This window comes from Rhinoraja longicauda, chromosome 2 (assembly GCF_053455715.1).
Source record: "Rhinoraja longicauda isolate Sanriku21f chromosome 2, sRhiLon1.1, whole genome shotgun sequence".
Classification (NCBI taxonomy): domain Eukaryota; kingdom Metazoa; phylum Chordata; class Chondrichthyes; order Rajiformes; family Arhynchobatidae; genus Rhinoraja; species Rhinoraja longicauda.
This window is the reverse complement of record NC_135954.1, coordinates 19345112-19357389: the sequence shown is the minus strand read 5'-3', so window position 1 is coordinate 19357389 and position 12278 is coordinate 19345112. Positions and strand designations below refer to the sequence as shown.

At 45.6% G+C, this 12278-nt stretch overlaps 1 protein-coding gene across 1 annotated transcript in view; it reads right to left on the bottom strand.

Moving 5' to 3' along the window:
• The window catches only part of LOC144609021 (sodium/hydrogen exchanger 3-like), a 155230-nt gene extending 144360 nt beyond the window's left edge, over positions 1-10870 (bottom strand). Inside the window, exon 1 of the mRNA XM_078427344.1 lies at positions 10588-10870. Coding sequence (XP_078283470.1) covers positions 10588-10816 — 229 coding nt within the window. The 5' untranslated portion in view covers positions 10817-10870. The remainder of the gene's footprint in view (positions 1-10587) is intronic.
• Positions 10871-12278: the final 1408 nt, after the last annotated feature.

Below are 12278 nucleotides of genomic sequence, written 5' to 3'. Positions count from 1 at the left end.
TTAAGAACAGTTTTTACCCCAGGGCCATACGAGAACTGAACACTACCTTTGCACTAGGCAACACCGTTAAAAAATCTTGTACTTAATTTAATTGTATTTAATTGTATTTATGTATTTATTTGTTTTTGCATTTATTGCATATATGTTTGTACGCACCGTCAGGATTGGCTATTTTTTTAATTTCGTTGTACTCGTTGCAATGACAATAAATGAATATTATTATTATTATTATTATTATTATTTATTGCTTGGAATGCAGGAAATTGAGTGGTGATCTAATGCAGGCATATAAAATCGTGAGGGGAGTAGAAATGGTGACTGTCCCTGATTCCTCCCCTTTTTTTCCCCTCAGGCTAGAAGAATCAGGAAAGACATTTCAGGTGAGAGGGGAAGGATTTCAAAGGAACCCGAAGAACAACTTTTTCCACAGGTATATGGAATGTGCTGCCAGAGGAGGCAGTTGAGACAAGTACGATAACAATATCTGAAAGACATTTGCGCAGGTATGTGGAAACAAAGGGTTTAGAGGGATACAAGTCAGGTGCAGGCAAACAGGACACGCTCAGATGGGCTATTCTGGTCGGCATGGGCGAGTTGGGCTGAAGAGACTCTTTCTGTGCTGCATGAGCATGGCTCTAAACTGTCTGAAGATGATTTCATTTATATAAATTTTTATTTTACTTTTTTTTTTTCAAAAGCACAGCTATTTTTACTTTGCTGCCTCTGAAGTTAAACCTTATTAGAAACTTCTCCTCTATTATTTTATCCAGTGACCCTCTTTGCAATTGAGGTCAACCTATTATCTGGGTTGTTCCCATGGAAAAGCCAGTCAGTGTATTAAAAGAATCAAATGCAGAACTGCAGAGCAGCAAACACCTTCAGGGTCTCCTTCAGTCACATCACTCTACTGTGTTACTAGGTGACGCTCCCAAGAAAAATCAGCTTCCACATTGGATTTTACAACGGAAACGTTCCAAAAGAGCTCATTCTCTAGCTCTTCCATGTTGACAATCGACATCAACTGTCCCGCTGAGTGAGTCAGCATTGTCTATATCTCGTTTCCCTTAACCCTAATCAGTCTGAAGAATGGTCTCGACCTGAAATGTCACCCATTCCTTCCCCCCAGAGATGCTTGCTGCCTGTCCCGCTAAGTTACTCCAGCTTTTTGTGTCAATCAACAAATCTAAAGAAAGCTTCTGAACAAATAATACAAAAGAGAACAGCAAATTTAAATAAACACTCAGAGAAACTCAGGGCAGCACGGTGGCACAGCGGAAGAGTTGCTACCCTTACAGCGCTTACAGCACCAGAGACCCAGGATTCGATCCCGACTACAGGTGCTGTCTGTGCGGAATTTGTACGTTCGCCCCGTGACCACACTCCAAAGCTTGGAGGTTAATTGGTTTGGTGTAACTGTAAATTGTCCCAAGTGTGTAGGATAGTGTTAATGTGCGGGGGTCGCTGGTCGGTGTGGACTTGGCCTATTTCCACGCTGTATCTCTAAACTAAACTAAGAAAGCAGTTTCCTGTTGGTATCACGATCAAAATCCACATATCCTAGCATCTTACCTCACAGTTCTGAAGCAGCCCGAACCAAAACAGTATTCTTCACCACAGCGACCACATTATATCACCCCATGTCAACCTCAATGCAACCTTTGGTTTAGCCGAGCACACACCATGCTCTATCCCCTAACATGGTCTGGTCCAGCTCTATTTTACACTCAATGAAACAAAAAAAACTGCAAATACTGGGAATCTGAAACAAGAGCAGAAAATGCTCCGTAGGAACTGTGGGAAAAGAGTCAGTAGTTATGTTTCTGGACTTGGACGTGATGAAGGATCTTTAACGCAAAACATTAGCTCAATTTCTCTTTCCACGGTTGCTGCCTGATCTGCCGAGTGGTTCTACCATTCTCTGTTTTAATTCCATTCTAACATTTAACCACAGGACCTCCACCAAGGCCTTATCTCTGCAACCCACAGTGCAGCTTCTAAAGCTGTGCTCAGGTTTACCCTTGGCAATCTACCCTCACCTCCCACTGCCCCATCTTTTTTGATTGATGCCTCACGAAGACTCCACTCAAAGTCATCAGATCAGACTCAACTCTGGTACAGCTACTATCAGGCTTCATCTTTAATAGCTTCACTGCTCCAGTTTTGTAAGCCACTTACCTGATTTTAATCAGGCATCAAGCATTATTTCCTCCAAAAAAATTCATCTTCACACCTCACTGCCCCATCTTCCCATGACAAGCTCTACATTTACGATTCATGTTCCTGGTGGATGTCTCAGATGAAAGCAAATTATTGGGCATTTTATTTGACCACAAGATGCGTAACAGGATCCAAAATACTGTGTCTTTCTACTTTGCAAACATCACTCACTTCTAAAAGACACAAAGTACTGGAATAACTCAGCAGGTCAGGCTGCACCAGTGGAGAATGGACAGGTGACATTTTAGGTCGGGATCATTAAAGTTGTAGAATCTTACAGCGTGAACACTAGACCCACCTCCCTGTGTTTAGCCCATATCCCTCAAAATCTGTCCTATCCATTTACCCGTCCACATGTTTCTTAATGGTGCAATAGTACTTGCCTCAATTACCTCCGTCAGCTTGTTGCATAAACCCATCACCCTGTGTGAAAAAGTTACCCCTCAGGTTCCTATTAAATCTATCATCCCCTCTTAAACTAATGTCCTCTGGTTCTTGATTCTCCTGTTTGGGCAAGAGACTGTGTACTCGGTCTATTACTCTCAAACCTTTCTTTAGACTAATTGCAATAGCGGGAGTAGAGAGCTGCAAGAGAGGTAGGGACAGAAACATTGAAAATAGGTGCAGGAGTAGGCCATTCGGCCCTTTGAGCCAGCACCGCCATTCAATATGATCATGGATGATCATCCAGAATCAGTACCCCGTTCCTGCTTTCTCCACATATCCATTGATTCCGTTAGGCCCAAGAGCTATATCTAACTCTCTCTTGAATACATCCAGTGAATCTGTGGAAGAGAATTCCACAGATTCACAACTCTCTGACTGAAAAAGTTATTTCTCATCTCAGTTATAAATGGCCTACCCCTTATTCTTAAACTGTGACCACTGGTTCTGGACTCCTCCGACATGGGGAACATTTTTCCTACATCTAGCCTGTCCAACCTCTTAAGAATTCTATATGTTTCTACAAGATCCACATGACAGAGTTTGGCAAGTGATAGGTGGATACAGACGAGGGTGGTTTTGATCGGCAGATGGTTTGCCCGTACTCACTTCTACTCTGCTTGAAACCGTCAAACAAACTTTCGTTGTAACCACATTCATAAATATTTTGTACTGCACCAGACAGGCTCCCAACTTAGAAATTTCCCAAAGTCGCAACTCCTAAGCAAACACTTTTTTTCTCATTTCCTTTCCTTGATCGATTTTTAGGTCACTTCTGAAAAACCTCTCAACACCTGTACAAATTCTTTTCCATTATACATCTCTCCACAGCTTCCATGTATTTCAAGCAAGTAACCACTTAGTAAAATCGAGGCTGCCTCTCACCTCACGGGGCATTTTACACAAGACAACGACCTAAAACGCAGTCATGAGATCTAGCTTGTCAAGGCATAGCAAATATGGATTTGGAGGCGAGTATCTTGGCCAAATAAAGTCAGAGTCATAGAGAGATGCAGAATGGAAACAGGCACTTTGGTCCAAAGTGCCCACCCCGGCCAAGATGTCCCAGCTACACCAGTCCCACCTGCCCGTGTTTGGCCCACATTATCACTTGTCCTATCCACGTGAACAAACCCGTCCTATCCAAATGGTCTTTAGATAAACATTCTAGTTAATCGATGGTACTGAACGTTCTGAAGGGGTTATGGGGAGAAGACAGGAGAATGGGGTTGAGAGGGAAAGATCAATCAGCCATAATTGAATGGCGTAGACCTGATAGGCCGAAGGGCTCAATTCTGTTCAAATCCCTTCACCCTTGGTGAAATCATCGGACAAAGTCAGCATGGATTTACCAAAGGCAAATCATGTCTGACGAATCTTATAGAATTTTTCGAGGATGTAACTAGTAGAGTGGATAAGGGAGAACCAGTCGATGTGTTATATCTGGACTTTCAGAAGGCCTTCGACAAGGTCCCACATAGGAGATTGGTGTACAAACTTAAAGCACACGGTATTGAGGGTTCAGTGTTGAGGTGGATAGAAAATTGGTTGGCGGACAGGAAGCAAAGAGTAGGAATAAACGGGTCCTTTTCAGAATGGCAGGCAGTGACTAGTGGGGTACCGCAAGGCTCAGTGCTGGGACCCCAGTTATTTACAGTGTATATTAATGATTTGGACGAGGGAATTGAATGCAACATCTCTAAGTTTGCGGATGACACGAAGCTGGGTGGCAGTGTTAGCTGCGAGGAGGATGCTAGGAGGCTGCAGAGTGACTTGGATAGATTAGGCGAGTGGGCAAATGCATGGCAGATGCAATATAATGTGGATAAATGTGAGGTTATCCACTTTGGCTGCAAGAACAGGAAAGCAGAGTATTACCTGAATGGTGACCGATTGGGAGAAGGGGAGATGCAACGTGACCTGGGTGTCATGGTGCACCAGTCATTGAAAGCAAGCATGCAGGTGCAGCAGGCAGTGAAGAAAGTGAATGGTATGTTGGCATTCATAGCAAGAGGATTTGAGTTTAGGAGCAGGGAGGTTCTGCTGCAGTTGTACAGGGCCTTGGTGAGACCGCACCTGGAGTATTGTGTGCAGTTTTGGTCTCCTAACCTGAGGAAAGACGTTCTTGCCTTAGAGGGAGTACAGAGAAGGTTCACCAGATTGATCCCTGGGATGGCGGGACTTACATATGAGGAAAGACTAGATAGACTGGGCTTGTACTCGCTGGAATTTAGAAGACTGAGGGGGGATCTTATAGAAACATATAAAATTCTTAAGGGGTTGGAGAGGCTAGATGCGGGAAGATTGTTCCCGATGTTGGGGGAGTCCAGAACCAGGGGTCACAGCTTAAGGATAAGGGGGAAGTCTTTTAGGACCGAGATGAGAAAACATTTCTTCACACAGAGAGTGGTGAGTCTGCGGAATTCTCTGCCACAGAAGGTAGTTGAGGCCAGTTCATTGGCTATATTTAAGAGGGAGTTAGATGTGGCCCTTTTTGCTAAAGGGATCAGGGGGTATGGAGAGATGGCAGGTACAGGCTACTGAGCTGAATGATCAGCCATGATCATATTGAATGGCGGTGCAGGCTCGAAGGGCCGAATGGCCTACTCCTGCACCTATTTTCTATGTTTCTATGTTTCTAAACTCAGACAAAAATACGGTCCTAGCACTCAATATTTAAAAAGACATGGGTCTAAATAATTACAGACCAAGAATCCAATCTGATACCTGACATAGTTAACATGAACACACGTCAAATCATTTTGAGTTTACTGTCATATGCCCAAGTATGGTGAGATGTAGATACAATGGAAATCTTACTTGCAGCAATATCATAGGCACAGACTCAGACAAAAACAGACATTAGTGCAAACATATACCATTAGAAAACAAGTCCATGGCAGTGCAAGATGTCCACAAAATCCCATTACCAGGGTAGGATTAGCATCGTGCAGGTGTTGAAAATATCCTTCAATACTGCAGCCAATTGGTGTTCACTGGTCTTCAGCACTTGACCAGGTACATATTTGCATAGATTCACCCTCCTGAGGAATGCTCTGATGGCAACCACAGCAATCATATATTCATAAGGTTATTTGGGGATCGTGTCGGTGTGTCATTATTCTCCCTTTCAAAGTGTGGATAAAAGGGATTGACCTCATTGGAAGTGATGTGTTCTTGCCACTTCTGCTACCTGCTTTTGCCTTGCAGGAGGTGATAGCATGCAAGCCTTACCACAGCTGTCAAAAGACCATCTGTGACTCCATCTTAGCCCACAATTGCTTCTCGTGCTCATGGTTGCCTTCGGGTCTTACCTGGACTCGTGTGACTCTGGATCGCCCGTTCCAAATAACGCAAATCTGGCCCTCAGCAGATTACAAATTTCCTGGTTCATCCAAGGCTTCTGGTTGGGGAAGACTCTAAATGTTTTTCAGGCACACACGCGTCCACACATTTCTTTATGGAGTCGATGACGGCTGCAGCATATTCTTTCAGGTCCATTGATGAACCCTTTTCAATGGGTTCACTGCTTATGTGTTTGTACATTACCTTCTCAATCTTGATTACCAAGAAAACAAGACAAATAAAATATTTGTTCTCACAAAAGCATATTTAGCAGAGGCTTAAGATAGACACAAAATGCTGGAGTAACTCAGCATCTCTGGGGAGAAGGAATGGGTGAAGTTTCAGGCCGAGGCCCTTCTCCAAACACAGACTGGTCAACCACATAACCCTTTTACATTTTAAGAGTCACAACTTTTTCTTTTACACAGAAGGGTGGCGAGTGTTTGGAATGGGCTGCCAGGGTTGGTGGTTGAGACAGATACAATAGTGGAATTTGAGAGACTTTTGGATAGGCACATGGATTTACAGGGAATAGAAAGATATGGATTATGTGGAGGTAGATAAGAGAGGGTCTTGCTATTATGTTTGGCACAGGCATTGTGGGCCTTTGCTTGTGCAACACTGTTCCATGTTCCATGTTGAGGCAGATTGCAAACCTACTCTTTGGCACTGGATTTTCTGCACTCATCAACGCATGGCTCCTTCCAATCTTGGTAGTCAGACCCTAAATCAAAAGACAAAGATCTGATGCTCAGATTGGACTCAGCCTCTGAAGAAAACAAGGAGTGTACTGGCCATCTTAGTTTAATTTCGTTTATTGAGACATGTACTGAGGTTTTAGTGAAAAACTTTTTTGTTCCATGTTAACCAGTCAGCGGAAAGACTACATAGTTACAATCAAGCCATCCACTGTGTTTCCAGCAAAGCACAGGACTTGTGTAACACCACTACTCTATTCCATAGGCTTGGGTGTTACATTAGTTCTTTAGGAAGGAAACCAGCCAGCAAAACAAAATAACTTGGAAGATAATTTGGTATTACATGGGATATTGGGGGCACTAAATTTCCCAATGATATTTTCCCCACAAAAGCGATCCGACCTGGTGATAATTGCAGCATTTTCTGTTTCGTTTTCCAGCATCTGAGGTGTCTTCTGTTAGACAATAGACAATAGGTGCAGGAGTAGTCTATTCAGCCCTTCCAGCCAGCACCGCCATTCAATGCGATCATGGCTGATCATTCTCAATCAGTACCCCGTTCCTGCCTTCTCCCCATACCCCCTGACTCCGCTATCCTTAAGAGCTCTATCTAGCTCTCTCTTGAATGCATTCAGAGAATTGAGACAGAGAATTCTGAGGCAGAGAATTCCACAGATTTTCAACTCTGACTGAAAAAGTTTTTCCTCGTCTCTGTTCTAAATGGCCTACCCCTTATTCTTAAACTGTGGCCCCTGGTTCTGGACTCCCCCAACATTGGGAACATGTTTCCTGCCTCTAATGTTTTGATCAAACCCTCTCCTTCGACAAACACATCGCAAAGACAGCCTACTTCCAACTCAAAAACATTGCCCGTCTCCGTCCATCCCTCTCCTCCACAGCTGCAGAAACCCTCATCCACGCCTTCATCACCTCCCATCTGGACTACTGCAACAGCCTCCTTCCTCTATGGCGCACCCTCAAAAATCATCAGTACATTCAAAACTCCGCTGCCCGTCTACTCACCAACACCCCGATCCGTGACCATATCACCCCCATCCTTTACAAACTCCACTGGCTCCCCATCCCCCAGAGAATCCAGTGCAAAATCCTCCTCATGACCTACAAAGCCCTCCATAACCTGGCCCCATCCTACCTGACTGACCTCTTCCACAGGCACACTCCCACCTGCACCCTCCGCTCTGCTGCTGCCAATCTCCTATCCCCCCCCATCCGGACCAAACTCAGATCCTGGGGGGACAGGGCTTTCTCCATCGCTGCTCCCACCCTATGGAACTCACTACCCCAAACCGTCAGAGACTCCTCCTGACTCACGACATTCAAAAAATCACTGAAGTCTCACCTGTTCAGTACTGCCTTCAACCACTGAAGGTCACCTCACCTTCTGTCTCCTTTCTCTGTTCGTTTACTTATTTATCTATTTATTCACTTCCCTATGTTCTTTAAATCCCTGTAAAGCATCTTTGAGTGTATGAAAAGCGCTATATAAATGTAATGCATTATTATTATTATTATTAATGTGTCCAACCCCTTAATAATCTTATATGTTTCGATAAGATCCCCTCTCATCCTTCTAAATTGCAATGTATACAATCCTTATCGCTCCACTCTTTCAACATACGACAGTCCCGCCATTCTGGGAATTAACCTAGTAAACCTACGCTGCACGCCCTCAATAGCAAGAATATCCTTCCTCAAATTTGGAGACCAAAACTGCACACAGTACTCCAGGTGCGGTCTCACTAGGGCCCTGTACAACTGCAGAAGGACCTCTTTGCTCCTATACTCAACTCCTCTTGTTATGAAGGCCAACATTCCATTGGCTTTCTTCACTGCCTGCTGTACCTGCATGCTTCCTTTCAGTGACTGATGCACTTGGACACCCAGATCTCGTTGTACATACTCTTTTCCTAACTTGACACCATTCAGAAAATAATCTGCCTTCCTATTCTTACCACCAAAGTTGATAACCTCACACTTATCCACATTAAACTGCATCTGCCATGCATCCGCCCACTCACACAACCTGTCCAAGTCACCCTGCAGGCTCATAGCATCTTCCTCACAGTTCACACTACCACCCAGCTTTGTATCATCTGCAAATTTGCTAATGGTACTTTTAATCCCTTCATCCAAGTCATTAATGTATATTGTAAATAGCTGCGGTCCCAGCACCGAGCCTTGCGGTACCCCACTAGTTACTGCCTGCCATTCTGAAAGGGACCCATTTATCCCCACTCTTTGCTTTCTGTCTGTCAACCAATTTTCTATCCCTGTCAGTACCCTACCCCCAATACCCCCTCTTAAGTTTTCATATACAATTCCACACAAGCGGTATCAGTTGTCCTAATTGAACCCGGGCTGCCGGAACTCTGAGAGAGCACAACGCAACCAAATGCGCCACCGGTGCCCCACTTATTCAAAGCAATGCCGTAGAAAAGAACAAGCGACCTAGACGGGGCAACACAAAATTTAACTGCTGCAAGCAAATTCCACCATTGAGAAGACTCGTGGATAGGATGGGAGAACTAAAAACGACACAGCGTGCTGGAGCAACTCAGCAAGTCAGACAGCATTTCTGGAGGACATGGATAGGTGGCGTTGCGGGTCGAGACCACTCGACCCGAGAGGTCACCTATCGATATTCACCAGCCAGATGCTGTCGGACTCGCTGACTCACTCCAGCACTTCGTGTCTTTTTTGGGGAGGGGGTATTAACCAACATCTGCAATTCCTTGGTTCTACAGGATGGAGAATTATAAGGCTTCCAGGTCCACAAATAACGAAACAAGACGAGTAAGAGTGAGATGAGCATTTTCCATTTATTCTTGCAAGATAAATTGTTAGTAATAAAAAAACATTCTTCGAGCGTTTCTCGAAAACATCTGAAAATTATTGCATGTGCTCCCCAAAGGTCAGTTGATTATGTTCACGTGTCTCAAGGCCAAGGGAAATTGGTTCAAGGGAGACGACACCGACGCCTCTAAATGCCCAGTTCGAGGAGGAGAGTGAGCAAAGCTAAACTAAGGGTGGTCTCCCTTCCAGCCGGCTGTTTTAATCAAGAGCTCATTGCCTGGGGCAATCCCAATCAAAGATGCAAAACGCCTTTCATTCGTCTCTCCTTATCGGGAAAGATAAATGTAGGACATCTCGGAATTGTGTTGTTTAGGAACATGGTGCAAAAGTTAACTGTAACGCTCGTTTTGCAATGATTAAAATTGACCCAGTGATAAAAGTTATCACCTTGACATATGCCTCTTCGACACAGAGTGCAATTCGCAAAGGCTCCAAGCGTCCAATGATAGAAAGAACCACGGTAGAGTAGGTCAACTTTTTAAAGTGACAGGCAGCCCCAGATTCAACACATTCTCTCCGTTCCGCTTGCAGGTAATTATCCCCCACTTTAACTCCTGGTGTATTATGTGTGCACGTACTATCGCCGAGCCCCGGTGTCATTGCATGCCATTCCATCCGCATTTTACCCTCCCTGAGACAACTTGTGTGATCCCTTAAGATGACAGTATCACAATGACCTTCCACAGTGTGGGCAGACTTATTCAACCAGGCTGGAAGGAGAGATTTAGCGAACCGTATGGAATGAGGGTCTAACGCTAAGAAACAACACCGTAGTCCAGAAATATAAGAAGATAACTGCAGATGCTGGTACAAATCGAAGGTATTTATTCACAAAATGCTGGAGTAACTCAGCAGGTCTCGGGATGGAAGGAATGGGTGACGTTTCGGGTCGAGACCCTTCTTCAGACAGTCCAGAAAGACAGCAAACGTTTCGCTTCAAACAACAACAAACAAACAAACAAAAAAGACACCTCGGGGACACTTCTGTGGACGAGGTCTCATCACTCACCTATCTTCGCCAAACTAGCCACCAGGATCCACAGGGCGATAACGTATGGGGCTTGTACATGGTCCCAGCGGAAGGAGACAATGTGGAAGCCACCCCCGTGACCTCCCGTCCCGTTGCCTCCGTGAGACACCTCCGATGTCCAAGCTACCGGGCAGCACAGCAACAGCAACAGCCCAAACCCGGCCAGCAAAGCGCAGCTGGGCGCAAACATGCTCCGTCCTCTCCACATCTCCTTCCGCGAGTGTGACTCAAACTCTGAGCTGCCTGTTAATATCTGTCTGTGTGTGTGGCTGCTCCTGACCAGGTCCCGAGTGAAACCGGTTCCCAATACTCCAACCCGTCCTGCCAGCCGCTCTATTTATAAACTCGGCCAATTAAATGTGGAAGGGGAGGGGAGGGGGGTGGATGGAGAAAGAGTCAATTTGCAAGTTAACTGAAACACCAGGGGAGGGGAGGAGGAGTGAAACACCAGGGATGGGGAGGAAGGGTGGGGAGGAGGGGAGGGAGGGGAGAGGAGGGGAGGGAGGGGAGAGGAGGGGAGGGAGGGGAGAGGAGGGGAGAGGAGGGGAGGGAGGGAGAGGGAGAGGGGGAAGGAGAGGAGGGAGGAGAGGGGAGGAGAGGAGAGGAGGGAGGGGAGGAAGGGGAGGAGGGAGGAGAGGGGAGGAGAGGAGGGAGGGGAGGAAGGGGAGGAGGGAGGAGAGGGGAGGAGAGGAGGGAGGGGAGGAGGGAGGGGAGGAGGGAGGAGAGGGGAGGAGAGGAGGGAGGGGAGGAAGGGGAGAGGAGAGGAGGGAGGAGAGGAGGGAGGGGAGGGGGAGGGGGAGGAGAGGAGGAGAGGGGAGGAGAGGAGAGGGGAGGAGAGGAGAGGAGGGAGGGGAGGAAGGGGAGGAGGGAGGGGAGGAGGGAGGAAGGAGGGAGGAAGGGGAGGAGGGGAGGGGAGGAGGGAGGAGAGGAGTGGAGGAGGTTGATGATGATGAGGCAAACGAAAAGAAGTGACTTGGATGTTCACATTTCGTCGTGTGTCTCAATTAAACTACACTAATGTCTCACAAGCTCATCCTAAAATGTGGTTCTGCGCTGTTCCTGCGCTTTATCCGTCGTCACGTACCCCCCGGTTATTTTTAACTTAAAAAGGACATTGCCTTCAGGAGAATGACTCTTCAAATACTTTTTGTCCGCCGCACGTCTAATTCCAACCATGCCTGAAGTCTTGGTGAAACAACCCAACCCGTAGCACTCGAACAAAAAAAAAATTGTTAGCACGTTGGAAAAAAAAATATATATGTTTTTTTTAAACCATTATTTGTGAGGCTTTGCTAATGTGAAGATCGCAATGGAGATATTTGGGAAATTAAATACAAAGGTCAAATGTGAAAGGGCAGAAAGAAACGAAGAAATGTACTTGCTCAACAACTATTCATTGAGTCATATAGATCCTGGACATGCAGCCCGGTTTCATCGTTTATGTGCACTGAGTTACATGCAGAGTTTAAACTATGGAATTTCCCTCAGCTTCTCTGCCTATTTCTCTGTCAGGAATAAAAGATTAGTGTCAATGTATACAGAAAATGCTGGAGTAATTGAGTGGGTCAGGCAGTATCCCTGGAGAACATGGATAGGTGACGTTTGGTGTTGGGACTGAAGGGTGTGGATTCTGAATATGGGCAGGGTTCATTTCACCTGTGCTGATTTAT